Source organism: Syngnathoides biaculeatus, chromosome 7 (genome assembly GCF_019802595.1).
Source record: "Syngnathoides biaculeatus isolate LvHL_M chromosome 7, ASM1980259v1, whole genome shotgun sequence".
NCBI lineage: Eukaryota > Metazoa > Chordata > Actinopteri > Syngnathiformes > Syngnathidae > Syngnathoides > Syngnathoides biaculeatus.
Window position 1 is genome coordinate 26,780,107 of NC_084646.1, and position 16,488 is coordinate 26,796,594.

Below are 16,488 nucleotides of genomic sequence, written 5' to 3' on the forward strand. Positions count from 1 at the left end.
CCGCCCCCGTCCCCAAAGCCCGATGTGTAGCCTTCGCAGAAGCAGTGACCGCCAAACGCGGCGCCTCAGCCGGTGTGGCTGATTTTCGGCACCTTGGTGGCATATAATGGAGCCAAGCCGTGCTGCTTTTATGGAGATGTTCAAATCCGCCGCAGTACTTGTTGAACACCGTCGAGTCGGGGCACATTACTGCCTACCTGTTATTTGGAACCCACAAAGTTCTCATCCTCTGCACCCGTGCAATCCATTTTTCACAACGAACCGGGTCTCTTGCAAACTTATCAAGGGTAAATCCATCCTCCCGAGTGTTCAAGCAATGTCCAGCAATACAATGAGCTGGCATTTTGGCTGACACGAAAGAACAACGACCTACCTTCCCGGAGGTAAAACTAATGGAAACAAAGGAGTCCACTTGGGGGCCCCGCTGTCCTTTACGTCACTTCATGCTTCTCGAAAACAAATCCCTCGAGAGGATTTTCCTGGCTGGAGTTACAAAAAGTTGTATACGTCAAAATCATGTTTTGTGGTGAAAAAATGCATGGGCCCATATTGGCTGATGTTTTTTCATTAATAACATATTAAAAATCGTCCATTTCATGACAGGAGCTCTTTAACAACATTTCAGTGGCCCTTTAAAAACTGTTTTGTGTTTACTTATGTCTGACTGTTGAAGGGATAATATTATGTGTAACAAATGTGCATAACGTAAATCAGAAAGGGAGCAAACACTTTTTTTGCAAAACTGTTTTTTTTCCTTTATACCTTCTTTTTCTCTGGTGTTTTACTACTGCCACGTCGTGTCGTTATTGCATCTAATTATCTCAATGCACAGTGTTGTAAAATCTTTGTGAAGGACCAATTCAAACAAAGCCAATTTGAAAGCTGTTCCTGACAATAAACAAGGATACCACGGCATCAGTAGACGATATTGACACTTTTTAGGTATTAAACCAGATAGCTCTGACAAAATTATTTGAGGGTAGCTGGAAATTGTTGTGATTTGTTCTCATGTTAAGCCCTCAATTGATTTTAGTGGCACTACCGCTTTGTGACAAGATTTTTTAGTATTCACAGATAACCAGAGGGAATAGCAAATTTTACAACATAAAATATTGTATTAGGGTGTTCTTTTATGAACACTAAGTGGGGAAGGAGCTGTGAAGTGAGAGCATGATGTAGAAAAATGTAGTCCTTGTCTCACAGCGGGGACATTGTCTGTGGTTCAAAATAAGAACAACTGTGGCTTCAGTAGCTTTCAAGTGTAACATTTGTATAGTACAGTATGTACAGGATTTATGGGGAGGTCTGAGACTTGTTCCAGTTAGCCTCCCATTCCCTTACCCTCATCTCTGGCGCCCCATTACCCATAATGAGAGAAATACATTGGTATAAAAAGTGAGGCTGATGGCACTTCAAGGTTATTGCATTTGCTAAATTCGCATAGTGGCAGAAATGAGTCGGACGATTTGGGGATTTTGATGACTCATTTCATGTCAGCCTGCAATTCAACAATATGAAAACTATTATCCAAAAATAAAGTCAAACAAAGGAAGTGTATTTCTGCAATTGTTTATATATTTCCTATTCTCACAACTTTAGTTTCAGTCTGAGCATCAGACCACAACCATCAATTCTATCCATCCAGTTTCTATTCCACTTATCCTCACCTGGGTCTTGGCCAAGATGGAACCAATGCCAGCTGTGGATAAATAGAGTGTCAATTATTGGATTTTGGATAATGAGAACATTTTCCCCTATTATAGTCCCACGCTCATCTTTAATTCCCATGACGAATGTTTCAAGCATTACGATTATGGAAGACACTGTTATTTCAATATTTGTAATGTCATTTGTGTGAATTGTTTTTTTTTTTACACATTTGGCGCAGTTGATAACCGATTCAACATCAGACATTCAAGTTTGCAGCAACCCAGTCACGTGATGTTTATAGAGTATTATATTCCAGTCAAATCCGTCAGATATTATGGTTAATGACGCTTATCTGTAGTCGTGTTTCATCGGCTGTGGATGTTGCCTGCAAATCATCCATTGTCCTGGCTTGGGTGGCCAAATGTCATTCCTCTGCGTGGGCAGGTGACTCCGTTTCTGAGGGTCTGTCCTGGGGTGGCCTCTAAATAATTTAGCTCTCCAATGCGATTTACAACTGACCAGTCTTTCCTGTGATGTTCTGGCTAGTAATCCCCTTCGCATCACTGTGCCGAAACAAACGTTCCATAACAGTGATTGCCCTTCCACCCATAGATTCCGTCAGTTTCTTGATTTGCTGTTGATCAAGTTTTTGTGCAGGAGAGACCACAGCCTCCTAGACATTGTCCCAAGAGATGTACGGTTTTCTTTCAATGTACTGCAAACCGAAGCTCCTTTTTAAAGAACTGCCTGAACATTCTCAATTCTCTCCCCTCATTTGGTCAAACATAAAAGAGGATGTCTATCCCTTTTATACCGGAACACTTTTATTGTGTCACAGTAAAGTTTAGTTTCAATATGTGTGTGAGAGGATTTTTTTGTGTATGTGCCCTAATGGGACAAGCAGAAAGGAAAAGAAGAAGAGTGCAAGAAGTATTGTAAATAGTTATGTGGAATATACGAGTGTAGTGGAGCTTGATTCACCCTAATTCCATTCCGCTTATCCTCACAAGGGTCAAGGGAATGCTGGAGCCCATCCCAGTTAACCTCAAGCAGGAGGCAGGGTCAACCCTGAACTGGTTGCCAGCCAATCGCAGTGTCATGATCCTGCCGCTTCAGCACGAGCTGTGCGGCTGCGCTGATTGGGAGGCACACACCTGTGCCTCATGCGGCCTGATCATCCCCCGTATACTGGCGCCGCCTTCTCAAGTTGCTGTCCAGGAGGGGGCGGTACTGGCGCCGGCTTCTCAAGTTGCTGTCCAGGAGGGGGCTGTACTGGCGCCGCCTTCTCAAGTTCCTGTCCAGGAGGCGGTGGCGACGGGGTCGCTGCCTTCTCTTGTTCCTGTCCAGGAGGCGGCGGCGACGGGGTCGCTGTCTTCTCAAGTTGCTGTCCAGGAGGGGGCGGTACTGGCGCCGCCTTCTCTCGTTGCTGTCCAGGAGGCGGCGGTGCTGGCGCCGCCTTCTCTCGTTGCTGTCCAGGAGGCGGCGGTGCTGGCGCCGCCTTCTCTCGTTCCTGTCCAGGAGGAGGCGGCGACGGGGTCGCTGTCTTCTCAAGTTGCTGTCCAGGAGGAGGCGGCGACGGGGTCGCTGTCTTCTCAAGTTGCTGTCCAGGAGGAGGCGGCGACGGGGTCGCTGTCTTCTCAAGTTGCTGTCCAGGAGGAGGCGGCCACTGGGTCGCTGTCTTCTCAAGTTGCTGTCCAGGAGGGGGCGGTACTGGCGTCGCCTTCTCAAGTTGCTGTCCAGGAGGGGGCGGTACTGGCGCCGCCTTCTCAAGTTGCTGTCCAGGAGGGGGCGGTACTGGCGCCGCCTTCTCAAGTTGCTGTCCAGGAGGGGGCGGTACTGGCGCCGCCTTCTCAAGTTGCTGTCCAGGAGGGGGCGGTACTGGCGCCGCCGCCTTGTCACGTCCCTGTCCAGCAGGAGCTGGGGAGTTCTGTGGAGCCACCCAGGAGCTGGAGAGACTTCGGGGTGGCGGTCATGGCTCTGGTCCTGCTCTCCATCATCTTCTTCGCTCCTGAGTTCGCCCAGCCGCTTCAGGACCTGGCCTCGTTGGCGACCAATCCCTGGTCGTCTTGCAACGACGGCGTGGGAGGTTCTCGTCCGGAGCAGTGGCCTGCCTCGTTCTGTTTCCTGCTTCGCAGTTTTGTTCCTCACAGAGGTCGTCCGCCCGAATTGCCCCGTGGGGACCCTGGTGCTTGGCGTCCGGGTCGTCCTCCTGACCTGTCCACCCGGACGCCTCGTGTTTGGTGGTCTGGATGGCCACCAGTCTGGGGTTCGGGTGGGCGTGCCCTCCTCCGGACCCCCTTCCGCCCACCCCTGCCTGTGTTAATTAGTGTCTGTTTTTTTTTTCATTTAGGCACGTCTGGGAGCTGTGCCTTTGAGGGGGGGGTACTGTCATGATCCTGCCGCTTCAGCACGAGCTGTGCGGCTGTGCTGATTGGGAGGCACACACCTGTGCCTCATGCGGCCTGATCATCCCCCGTATATATAGGACCCGGTGACGATTGGTCCTCCGCCAGTTCGTTGAGCTTTACGTCCCGTTCCAGCACTCTCGTACTCCTGACTGAACCTGTGTGTACCGACCTCCGTCCGTTCTCTGACCAACCTTGTAAGCCTGACTCCTTGACACTTCTGCCTGCGTTGTTTCCCCGTGGACCGGACTGCCTGCTCGATCCCCGAACTCTGCATACAATAAACGTGTCTCTTCTTGAACTACCTTGCGTCTTCCGAGTTCCTGCATTTGGGTCCTACCTCTCGTTCCGATGGGACGTGACACGCAGGGCACATATCCTACACTTAAATCCATTAAAGCCCAAGTGTCATGCCTCTAAACATTCTAAAATAGATATTGTAATGAAAAATACATAACATTATTCACTTCAATGTCCATACGAAAAAATAAATGTGAGCGGAGAGTGCGTCATCCATGCGCAAAGGAGCAGAAGTCTCATTCTATCCAAGTGGTCGCCATATTGGCTGCATCCTCCATCCGTGACGTCACCCGAACATTCGGAATGAAAACACGCGGTGCACCCTAACTATGGGAGACAAACGCGCCCCTCTGACACGGAAGCTCTTTTCAAAAAGGAGAACACCACACAACCGAGTGAAGTTTCCGGGGCAACATTACATGATTGTTTCGAGCCCTCGGGACAGTATTACACTATTGTTTCGAGCCAGATTCAGATGATATGCGATCACGGCCAAACCCCATCCCTGTCCGATCCACTTTCGCGGCGGAGATGAGCCATTGCGGCTCATTGCAGCTAGCCGGTGTGGCTTCTGACAGAGCCTAGCGGTGCTGCTTTAGGGGGGTGTTCACAGACACCACAGTACTGAGCAACACAGTCGAGCCGGGGCACTTTATGCACGTACGCGGCTGAGTGAGGCTTTCTCGCATGAGTTCTTCAGAACCGCCCCCGTCTGCAAAGCCCGACACGCAGCTTTCGCAGAAGCAGTGACCGCTAAACACGCCGCCTCAGCCGGTGTGACTGATTTTCGCCGCTGTTGTGGCATATAATGGAGCCGAGCCGTGCTGCTTTTAGGGGGATGTTCAAAGCTGCCGCAGTACTTGTTGAACACCGTTGAGCCGGGGCGCATTACTGCCTACCTGTTATTTGGAACCCATGAAGCTCTCGTCCTCTGCACCCGTGCAATCCATTTTTCACAACGAACTGGGTCTCTTGCAACTTATGAAGGCTAAATCCATTCTCCCGAGTGTTCAAGCAATATCCAGCAATGCAATGTGCTGGCATTTTGGCTAACACGAAGGAACAACGAGCTACCTTCGCGGAGGTAAAACTAATGGAAACAAAAGAGTCCACTTGGGTGCACCGCTGTCCTTTACGTCACTTCCTGCTTCTTATCGAAAACAAATCCCCCAAGAGGATTTTCATGGCGGGAGTTACAAAAAGCTGTATACATCAAAATCATGGTTTGTGGTGAAAAAAACGCATGGACCCATATTGGCTGACGTTTTTTTCATTAATACACTAAAAATCATCCATTTCATGACACTTGACCTTTAAGCATTCAGCTTTATTCAGCTCATGTTATAGTCAAAATACTTGACTAATAATTCTGCGCACGGCGTAGGTACTGTTTTCTGCAACTCTCTGATATGCCTGATCATTAAAGTGTTAGGGTTTGGGTTAATTTCTTTGATTCATCCCAACTCTGTGTTTAAAGGAAGTTGAGCATGTTCTTTGATGAGCTTTTAGTGTCTTCTGATGTGGTTTGTTCTGCTTTATTCATCTTTGAAACATTATATCTGTCGATGAATTCCCTGTCTAGTTTGCAGATCTAGTGTTTCCTTTTAATTGACAAAGCCTCAAAAAATAAATAAATAAGATAAAGTGATTTTGAGAAAATATTTGTCTATTGAGAGAGCTTGGCCAACCTCCATGGTGCTTGAAACCGAACTTACTCACAATAGGATTCCAGTGTGAAATGTTGTGAGCAGATGAACATGTTAGCAAGCCTGACTTCCCCAAGCACACAGTGTCCAGCTGCTTGGGAGTTCCCTCTGTAACTCTGTCACAGTTATCAGCCTCAGGATAAAGTCAGCACTCATGCATCTGTTGCTTTTTTATATTTCGAGTGAAGGCAGGCTTCCAGTTTCCAACGTGAGCTCTTATGTTTGGTCTTAATAACCAACTTGACACTGTCATATCTTCGCTACTATAACATAACTGTACTTTGTGTATGTGCTCAACATTATCCACATTACATGTCTGCAACTGTCGGTGTAACGAACAGCCATTGGTTTTGTACGTAAATGTTTGTCACAGTTCTACCGTTTACTGTAAACAATCAACACTATATAGTTTATTCTAAAATTAATGAATCTGAGTAAGTTGACAGAAGGGATGCAGTGTGGTGCGTGGGCAAGGATGCTAGCGAGAGAAGCCATGCTGGGGTATCAACTCGCTGCCCACCCGTGCTAACAGTTTTCTCTCCTAAATCAGGTTTTCTCTTTCTCATCTGTGCATGTTTGTGTAATCCAATCAATTTGGCTGTGAGTCCAGTGATCTCTAGACATAAGATGGTTTCAAAATTATATGAAGTTCTACCTAGCAGTTCAGACATAATGAATTCAGGGAACCAGAGGCTCATGTCAATGCTATTTTGGGTTAGTGTCTGTAGTTGTTCCTAATGGAGACATCCATCCATGTTCTTTTAACATATCCCGTTCAGGTCTTCAGGGAAGTTGGATTCTCAATTAGCCCACTTAGGGGAAAGATGTGAGCCAATCATCAGACAACCATTCATACTCTTGTATACAACTCTTGAGTGAATCTAACAAGGATGTTTTTGCAATCCAGGAGAAATCCTGAGTATTGAGGAGGTACACAGAGGGAGGAAGTGCAAAATCCACACTGAAAGAACAAAACAGGGAATCAAACTCGCAACATACCTTGAGCTGTATTTTTGTTGTCGCACAGAATTGGTAATAACACAAAAGCTACTGAACACTGATTCAAACCTGGAGCAGTGCTCAACAAGGCACTACTATCCTGGCCAGAATATGGAATATGTGATGATAATAGTTGCAGATAAAGTAATATATAATGTAGTTACAGCCAGGGTCTGTGTATTTTCATTAGTTTGCAAAGGCTAACTAAATACTTTTTTTAAATTAACATGGGGGAAGACTAGCGTGGGAGATCAACAGACGGTTCTGCAGTAATGAGGACCCTCCATCAATCTGCCGTTAATCCGTTAAGCAAAACTCTCAATTGACTGATCGATGTTGGTATCCAGCATTGCTTATGGTCATGAGCTGTTGGGGGTAACTTAAAGAACAAGATCACAGATTCAAGCATTTCCTCCTTTAGCGATAGCGTGAGATGTTCAGTCATCCGAGAAGGACTCAGAGTAGAGATGCAGCATTTCCACATTGAGTGGCGTCGGATGAGGTGGCTCAGAACACCTGGTTGGATTACGTCCTGATGACGTGTCCTGGAGGCGTCCCGCTGTGTGGAGACCCTGGGAAAGATCCTGGACTTTGGAAAAGCTTGACAAAGGGGCTAGGGTGAAAGAAGCCTGGGCTTTGCTGTGCAGGTTTCTGCCCCCGTGACTCAACACTTAATAAGCAGAGTTAATATAATTAATTATGAATCTCAATTTGGTGACACGGTGGCTGTGGGCTTCATGGTTTTGCATGTTCTCCCACCTGTATATAAAATATAGTCATATAATATGGACCTTTTAAATATAATAATGTGCAAACAGCACACACTTCACATTTGACTTAATGGTTTCCATCATTTTGGTTTCCTCACCCAGGGAGGCAGTCCAGGCCAACTGCGTGCGGTGGAGGAAAAGGTTCTCGTTCCCCTGTAAGATGAGTGCCAATGCTGGGACTGGTGTACTGGACCCCTGTGTGTGTCGCATATCAGTCAGAAAGGTATATGATAAAATTATAGAACACATTGCTCAGTGTTTTTTTTTTTTTTTTCCCCCAATGGGTGTAATTTTTTCCCCCCAATTGATTATTATACTTCTATCCTTCAGTGAAATGTTACCGCAAACAAAGTAAGACTTGTATGTAATAGTGGTCATGTTTAGAAGGAATGGGCTTCAATGGTGATTAATTGATCACAAAAAGTCAGTTGATTGTGTGCAAACGTGACCCTTGTGAGGATAAGCGGCTCAGATAATGGCTTGATTTTGATTAATCCTTTAAGTGATTCAGGCTCAAGAGTGCACTACTTGGTGGCACTTCGCTGTGTTGTATAATCTTCCCAACTATTTACAGTCTCTGTCACACTAATCAATAAAGCTTCTCTGACACACCAAAAATCCTCTCATCTAACCCTTCTTTTAGACCAAAATCCCTGCCTAAAACAAAAAAGAGGAAAAAAAAAGAAAAGACAATCCTTTTTTTCGATGTTAGACTACAAGAGTGTAAAAAATAAAATGTGTGCGAGAAAGGAACCTTCTAATGAAAACGGAAGCCATCTCAAATGCTGAGTGACTCTGCAAAGCAACAGATTTGTCCCTCGGGCAGTTTCCGGTGTTATGTTTCAACTGGTTCTCAGATTAACTGGCTCCCGATTACAAAGGACAAATGTGTTTGAAGCATTATTGTAATTGGTTTCATGGATTTCATCTGACATAGATGTGCTTTCAACGCTGTTTGTCTGTGTGCCGAGCCGAGCCGCTCCCCACTTCAAGTCAAGCAGTCACTCATAAACAAGCCAATGTGAGCTCATAGGGGGCATGCACATTCGTGAGTTGTTCTCAAGAGTGTTTTTTTTTTTTTTGTTACTTTTCCAGTATTTTCTTTGCCATGGCCCTAAGAAAGACGTCGGTGCTACCAGCAGTGAAGGAAAAGGAAAGTTGAGCAAACCATAGTAAATCTAAGTACGAAAATGGGTTGCGTGTTTCTTACAGCTCTTGCTAGCATCGTATGGCTAAGTCGACTATTTCAACTATCCTAAAGAATAAAAATTTATTAAAAGGCAGCAAGTGTTCCCAGAGGAGTGACTAGGGTTACAAAGAAAGGCCACATATAATAAAAGAAATGGAGAAGCTACTGGAGAACTATGCAGTCAAATCATGGAAGTGTGACTTTGACACTTCCCCCTTTCCTCTTGAGTCCGCCCGATACCATCACACTGCCACCAAATCGGTAAATGATACATGTTTAAGGTGCTTTAAGTTTATGCATTTTTTTATTATTTAAATGCAGGGTGTGTATGTTTTTCCATAAATAGGAATGGGAATTGACAATTTGGAGATTGGGAATGTATTAAACTCATTTGCATTATTTCCTATGTAAATAAATGTTTTGGAGGTTGAACATATCGGACATTGAACACTTCACAAGACCGAATTATGTTCAAACTCAGAGGTTCCATTGAACATTGAAAAGTAAAACTTTGCATCAATGATCGAGCGTGGGAGTGGTGGGTTTTGAGGGGGGAGACCTCGCCATGGGCTTAGCGGCAGGATGCGGCAAGGTTTACCACTGGCCTACTGAAATCTACTCAGAAGTCGAGGTCCGAGCTGAAGTGAGCATGTGCATCTTCCTCAACCGGGCTGGAGGAGAAGACCGGCAGGAAGCTGGCTGGGAGGGACACTTTGGTGGGCCTCAATCAGTTGGGGGGGGACTAAAAAAATCTTCTGTTCATAAATAAATAATTGCAATGTACAATGTTTTTTTCATGCAGACACATTTAGAAATACCAAATACTGTACTTCACTTTACTGCATTTTTAAAAACTAAGAGCTCTTCATGAAGTCATCAATCCATTTTGTGAGCCGCTTATCCTCACGAGGGTCGTGGGACTGCTGGAGCCAATCCCAGCTGTCATCGGGCAGGAGGGGGTACACCCTGGTTGCCAGCGAATCCCAGGGCACACAATGATAGACAACAATTACACTCACAATCACATCTAGGGGCAATTTAGTGTCCAATAAATGCATGTTTTTGGGATGTGTGAGGAAACCGGAGTGCCCAGACAAAACCCACACAGGCACGGGGAGAACATGTGAACTCCACACAGGTGGGGCAGGGATTTCAACCCCAGTCCTCAGAACTGTGAGGCCAACGCTCTACAGCTGTTCCATTGTGCCGCCTCCATGAAGTCATGCATTTTTTTCTTTTAATTGAACCCTATCCAGGTCTGGTATTTGCAAAGCTGACATGGCTGCTGGCAGCTGAGTAACAAAAACAAACTAAAGTACAGTACATATACAAACTGTTCATGACATTATAGCATATGGTGAATAACAAGTCCATAAAATGCATGCGAGTATGCGTGTGTGTAAAATGCATCTCTCAAGCTGGAGAAATTGTATGAACATGAAAATTAATAAACGTTAGAAGAACGTGTCTTTTTGAACAAATCAATGTATACATAAAGGTTTGCAAATGATTATAGATGTAGTGATTTTTTATGTTTGAATTTTTAATGGAGATAAGCCTTCAGGATTTTCAAGATGATGAATGACATCTACAATCAGGCTTCGGTTGCACAATTTCTTTAGTTGTCCATCCATCCATTTTCTGTACTGCTTCTCCTCACTAGGGTCATGGGCGTATTATGTTAGGCACCAGCTGTGTTTGTATGTACGCGACATGAACATGGTTGCTTTTGTCCAATTTTTAAAAAATTGGAAAAAAAGTTGAAATGTTCTCGTCACGTTTTGTCATGTGTTTCGATTTGCATAGGAGCTGAAGGGGGGGAAAGCATATGCAAAGGTAAAGAAATGCTTATTTTTTCTTTAAATCATTTTGTGTTTTTGTGACAGACAATCAGCATAGCATTTCTTGAATTGGTAATATGTGTCTGCCCTTCTATGCAAAAGTCAACATCATAAAATAATGCAGTATATGGAAAGGATTAAACGTTAAGCTTTTGGTTGTCAGCATGCATGTTTCTCTGGGAAAAAAACAGCATTGCGCTATTAGAGGATTGATTAATTATAAAAACAATGTCCCATTTAAAAAAGGTTGTGCATAATTGTGCAACCACGCTGCTTTAATTCATTGGTTTCCTAAAATATCTGGTCAAAGGAATTGTATAAGTACATTTCTAGATTGAATGCCTGAGATTTGAAAATAATTTTAGTCAAAAATTTGGTACGTGTAAACTTTTTAAAATTTTATGCAAAGACAGCGTGGTCAGTACCAATATGATCACAACGTGAAAATAAAACAAAGCATACAAGCAGTCTTGTAGGTAGGTTGGCAGATATCTTTCTGTATTCGTAAAAGTACATAAGAGGACGTTTCTTGGTCCTCTGCTCTTTTCTGACATTTTCCCTTTCAGAGCCATTTTATCATGAAAAAAATAATCTTGTCATGATTTTTTCTACAGCTTGGTTTTACAGATCTGAATTTATCAGAGTTTGCTGGTTCAGGAAGTACAACCCGAAGATGTCTGCTGGAGGGTTACGATACCAAAAATACGCGCCAGGATAACTCAATTCTGAAGGTAACTTTGGGCACTCCACAGTTCTCACGTTGGACTTCAACCGGAAGATGCTTCATTTTTTTCAAAATGGCAGTCTATCGATATTGCCACATTTGTTATTGCATATCACAAGGGCGTAATTTGGGACAAAACGCTTTCCAAATGGTACATTTAGAGCTGAAGTGCAGACCATCTACGTTTACATCGCACATCAAAGCATCCAAACATTCCTTGTTTCTGCTGATGCTGTTCATTGTTGGAGTCTATCCAAGTCACACCTGACAAATCTTTTTTGGTTTACAGGTTATCATCAGTACTCAGCTAATGTCTGGAGATCCCTGTTTTAAAACGTAAGTATAAATAACTTGTTGCCTGTTGTAAATGTACAAAACGGAGTGAGCTACAGTGATGTCAAAAACGTTTCCACTGCCTTCCTGATTTCCCTCTTTTTTTTTTTTTTTGCATATCAATCGCACGTGAGGTTTCAAATCAGGGATGCCCACACTTTCCCCCCTCAAAAAATCTGCTCTTCAAGAAGCCAGCTTCTCGCAATCTACAAGGTCAAACATGAAGAAGGGTTTTGCAATTGAGACATTACTGAGAGAAAATAATGAAAAAAGAAGAATCCCAAACTAATCTGTGTATGGTTCAGATATTCTTTCTTGCTTCGAAGTCAGACCCAGGGGGTAGAAACATAACCAAGATTTATAGAATATTACAGGAGTTAGACAGTGATGATTCCACACATATATATATATATATATATATATATATAAGAGAAATGGGAAAAGGAAAGTGGGTTAGGGTTAGGTTAGGCATAAACTGTCTTTATGCAGCTAATGACCTCACACAGGTCACTGATTCAGATTAATACATGGAGTGGAGGTGGACTTTTAAAGGCGGACTAACAGGTCTGTGAGGGTCAGAATTATAGCTGATAGACAGGTCTTCAAATACTTATTTGAACCTGTATCACACAAATAAATCGTTAAAAAACTATACATTGTGATTTCTGGGTTTTCCATTTTAGATTCTCTCTCTCACAGTGTATATGCACCGACGATGAAAATTTCAGATCCCTGCATGATTTTTGAAGTGGGAGAACTTGCAATATAGCAGGGTGTTCAAATACTTATTTTCTTCACTGTAAGTATTGCATCTTGTCTTGTTGTCAGAACAGGTATCACCCAAGGGTTCTGATACCAAGAAAATTTGAACCCAAAAACATTTTTTTTTTACTTGAAGCGTATATGTAAATCATTGTACATTGTTTTTGTAACATTTGTTGTAAGGTTTTTGAGGTGGTATCAGTTTTCTTCTTTTTTTGACTACTACAATTATTGTCATTGTTTTCCCTTGAAGGTTTTTTTTCCTCACGTACGTGTATGAACTTGGTTGAAGATGACCCACTTTTTTTTTTCTTTCGGCTTGTCCCGTTAGGGGTCACCACAGCGTGTCATCTTTTTCCATCGAAGCCTATCTCGTGCATCCTTCTCTCGAACACCCACTGTCCTCATGTCCTCCCTCACAACATCCATCAAACTTTTTTTTGGTGTTGCTCTCCCTCTTTTGCCTGGCAGCTCCATCCTCAGCACCCTTCTACCAATATACTCACTCTCTCGCCTCTGAACATGTCCAAACCATCGAAGTCTGCTCTCTCTAACCTTGTCTCCAAAACATCCAACTTTGGCTGTCCCTCTAACGAGCTCATTTCTAATCCTATCCAACCTGTTCACACCAAGCAAGAACCTCGGCAGAGCTTTAGTCCTGAGGATCACTGTGCAAATCCTGGCCCCCGCGTGTGTGGAGTTTGCATGTTTTCCCCGTGCCTGCGTGGGTTTTTTCCATGCACAGCGGTTTCCTCTAACATTCCAAAAACATGCTCTAATTGCACTAATGACTCTAGGTGTGATTGTGAGTGAGACTGTTTGTCTCAATGTGCCCTCTGATTGGCTGGGAAGGAGTTCAGGGTTTCCCCCGCCTCCTGCCCGTTGACAGCTGGGATTGGCTCCAGCACTCCTGCGACCCTCATGAGGATAAGTGGCTCAGAAAATGGATGGATGGATGGATGATATTACAAATAAGAACAGCATTTTAAATGAACTTGGGATATATTTGTCTGTTTACATTTATTTGGTGATCTTAAATCTCAAAGTGGGGAAAAACAAAACCAAGAATTTGAGCAGTGGGCCAATACTTTTTCAAGGCACTGTACAGTTTTGGTTGTCCTATTTTCTTCCTTTCAGCCAGTGTACATATTTGGCAGCACAGAGAAACAATTGCTGATCAATCCCAGGGATTTTTTTTTTTGCCAAAGATATTTTTCATGTTGTTTATATATATATGTACTGCGCATACGTATATATGAATGAAGCTTTGTCTTTTTCCAAAATTGTAAATTGTATCATACTCCTTCTGTGTATATTTTGATATATTTCCTGACAAGCTTTGTCATTATCAGGCCACCTTCTACCGCGACTGTGATTGGGGTCCAAAGTGATGGAGAAAGCCTGCTGGAGGAGAGAAGGGGCGGTGACTCACAAAAAGTCTCTTGTGGTGAGCAAAGTCAATCTTACGTTCCACTCCCAAACCCTGTTTAGTCATTTTCCTCACTTATTTATAAGCAACACACTTTAGGTCTTCTACATTCTCTTGTTTTAGGAGTCGTTTTTGCATTGTTATTCAATGCACCTGAGCTTAGTACAGTAAGGAATATTCTGGCAAGATTTACAGCTATCAGAACAGTGACAATCTTAAAACACCCTGTTTGTAGGTGGTGTAAATGGAAAATATGTTTTATATAATTTGCTGTAAGCAAGGTGTCAGCCGTAACATGGTTTGCAATACTTCATTAACTTTAATTTCAGCATGTCATTTAACTGTTGTGGGAATAATGCTGGACCGCACCTGGGCTTCAACTAATTTTAATCACAACAAAAATTCCAACTTTTCGTGCATTGAAGTTCGTTGGTGGTTTGTAAAAATAGAATGGACTCAATTGGTTCATTGTGACACCTGAGAATACCTGGGAGCTTCGAGGAAATTCTGGTCCACCCATCCGGCATCTCAGCAGTGCACCATCAACCTCTGAGCTTGAGGTCACCCAGGTGATTAAAAAGCTCCAAGGCCTTAGTGGTGGATGAGATTGACCCGGAGTTCTAAAAGGCTCTGTTGTAGGTCGGGTGACACGCCTATGTAACATTGCATGGACATCGGGACAGTGCTTCTGGATTGGCGTGGCGGTCCCCATTTTTACAAAGGGGAATCAGAGAGTTTGTTCCAACTATATAGGGGATCACACTCCCTGGTAAAGTCTATTCAAGGTGTGCCGGAGAGGAGGGTCCATCGGGACGTTGAATTTCAGATTCAGGAGAAGCAATGTGTTTTTTGTCCTGGGTGTGAAACAATGGACCAGCGCTTTACCCTCATCAAGGTACTTGAGGGTGCGTGGGAGTTCTCCAAACCACTCTACCTGTGTTTTTTGGACTTGAAGGTGTTTGACATTGGCCCTTAGGGAGGCCTATGAGGAGGGGGGTGCCGAGTATGGGGTACCGAACCCCCTGATACAGGCTATTCGACCCTGTACGACCGCTGTCAAGAGTTTGGTCCGCATTGCCAGAACTAAGACACATTCCTTTACGGTGAGGGTTGGACTCCGCCATAGCTGCCCTTTGTTACTGATTCTGTGATTCTCTTTAGAATTTCTAGATGCAGCCGAGGCTTAAAGGGGTTACAGTTTGGTGGCCTCAGTATAGCATCCCTGTTTTTTGAAGATGATGTGGTAATTTTGGCTATATGAAGCCATGCTCTCCAACTCTCACTAGACCCGTTCACAGCTGAGTGTGAAGCGGCTGGGATGAGAATCATCACATCTCAATCAGAGACCACGGTCTGAAGTCAGAAAGGGCTGGAGTGTGTTTTCTAGGAAGGGGATGAGATCCTGCCCCAAGTGGAGGAGTTCAAGTCTTGTTCATGATTGAGGGAAGAATGGAACCCAAAATCGACAGGCACAGCGTCTGTAGTAATATGGACTTTGAATTGGTCCGTTGTGGTGAGCAGGAACTAAGCTGGAAGGTGAAGCTCTCTGTTCGGTGTACGTTCCCACCATCACCTATGGCCACGAGCTGTGGGTCTTGACCGAAAGAACAAAATACAGGGTGCCAAAATGAGTTTCCTCCACAGGGTGCCTGGGCTCTCGCTTAGAGGTAGGATGAGAAGCTCGGTCATCCAGGAAGGGCTCAGTGTAGACCCACTGCTCCTCTGCACTCAGAGAAGCCAGATGAGGTGGCTCAGGTATCTGATTCGGATGTCCCTGGACGCCTCCCAGCTGTGGTGTTCCGGGCATGTCCAACTGGGAGGTGTCCCCGGGGAAGGCCCAAAACACGCTGGAGAGACTGTCTCTCAGCTTGCTTGGGAACGCCTCAAGATCCCCTTGGAAAAGCTGAAGGAAGTGGCTGTGGAGAGAGAAGTCTAGGCTTCCCTCCTAAAGTTATTGCCCCCGCGACCTGACTTTGGATAAGTGGAAGAAGATGGATGGTTGGATTTTCCTTTTTTTTTTTTTTACTTAACCAATTCTTGCATAGATAAAATTGTCTAGGTGCACGTTGTTCGCCATGCTTGTCAAAGTACCCCTCCCAGCAATCACAATTTCTCTTCTCTTTTTCTTCCAGTGTGTGTGTTATGAAAGAGTGAACTACAGCTCTTTTATGTATAATTCAAATCCACTTCTTTTTGGATTAGTTACCAAATGTTCTGGCCCTCTCGGCTCTGACATGGATAAAAATAGAACTGTGTGAGCTGGTCCATGTGACTTGTGTTTTTGCTTACATGTGTGTTCCAGTTTTTTTTTGCCTGGATAAATGATGGTCTTTGACAATTATTTTCAAAATGTTCTTTAGTCGCATGGAATTTTTGCAGA

General features: G+C 44.1%; 1 protein-coding gene and 1 long non-coding RNA gene across 3 annotated transcripts in view; one reads left to right on the top strand and one right to left on the bottom strand.

Annotated features, from left to right (window-relative positions):
* The window catches only part of LOC133503240 (EEIG family member 2-like), a 58,672-nt gene that overhangs the window by 3,097 nt on the left and 39,087 nt on the right, over positions 1 to 16,488 (top strand). For both annotated transcript variants that reach the window (XM_061824626.1, XM_061824628.1), the window contains exons 2-6: positions 7,933 to 8,053; positions 10,826 to 10,855; positions 11,475 to 11,591; positions 11,874 to 11,920; positions 14,032 to 14,126. In XM_061824626.1, the coding sequence (XP_061680610.1) occupies positions 7,933 to 8,053; positions 10,826 to 10,855; positions 11,475 to 11,591; positions 11,874 to 11,920; positions 14,032 to 14,126 (410 nt within the window). The remainder of the gene's footprint in view (positions 1 to 7,932; positions 8,054 to 10,825; positions 10,856 to 11,474; positions 11,592 to 11,873; positions 11,921 to 14,031; positions 14,127 to 16,488) is intronic.
* LOC133503241 (uncharacterized) overlaps positions 7,211 to 16,488 on the bottom strand; it is a 31,559-nt gene continuing 22,281 nt past the window's right edge. The window contains exons 2-3 of the long non-coding RNA XR_009795687.1: positions 7,929 to 8,025; positions 7,211 to 7,819 (exon numbers count right to left, since the gene is read on the bottom strand). This is a non-coding gene — a long non-coding RNA (uncharacterized LOC133503241). The remainder of the gene's footprint in view (positions 7,820 to 7,928; positions 8,026 to 16,488) is intronic.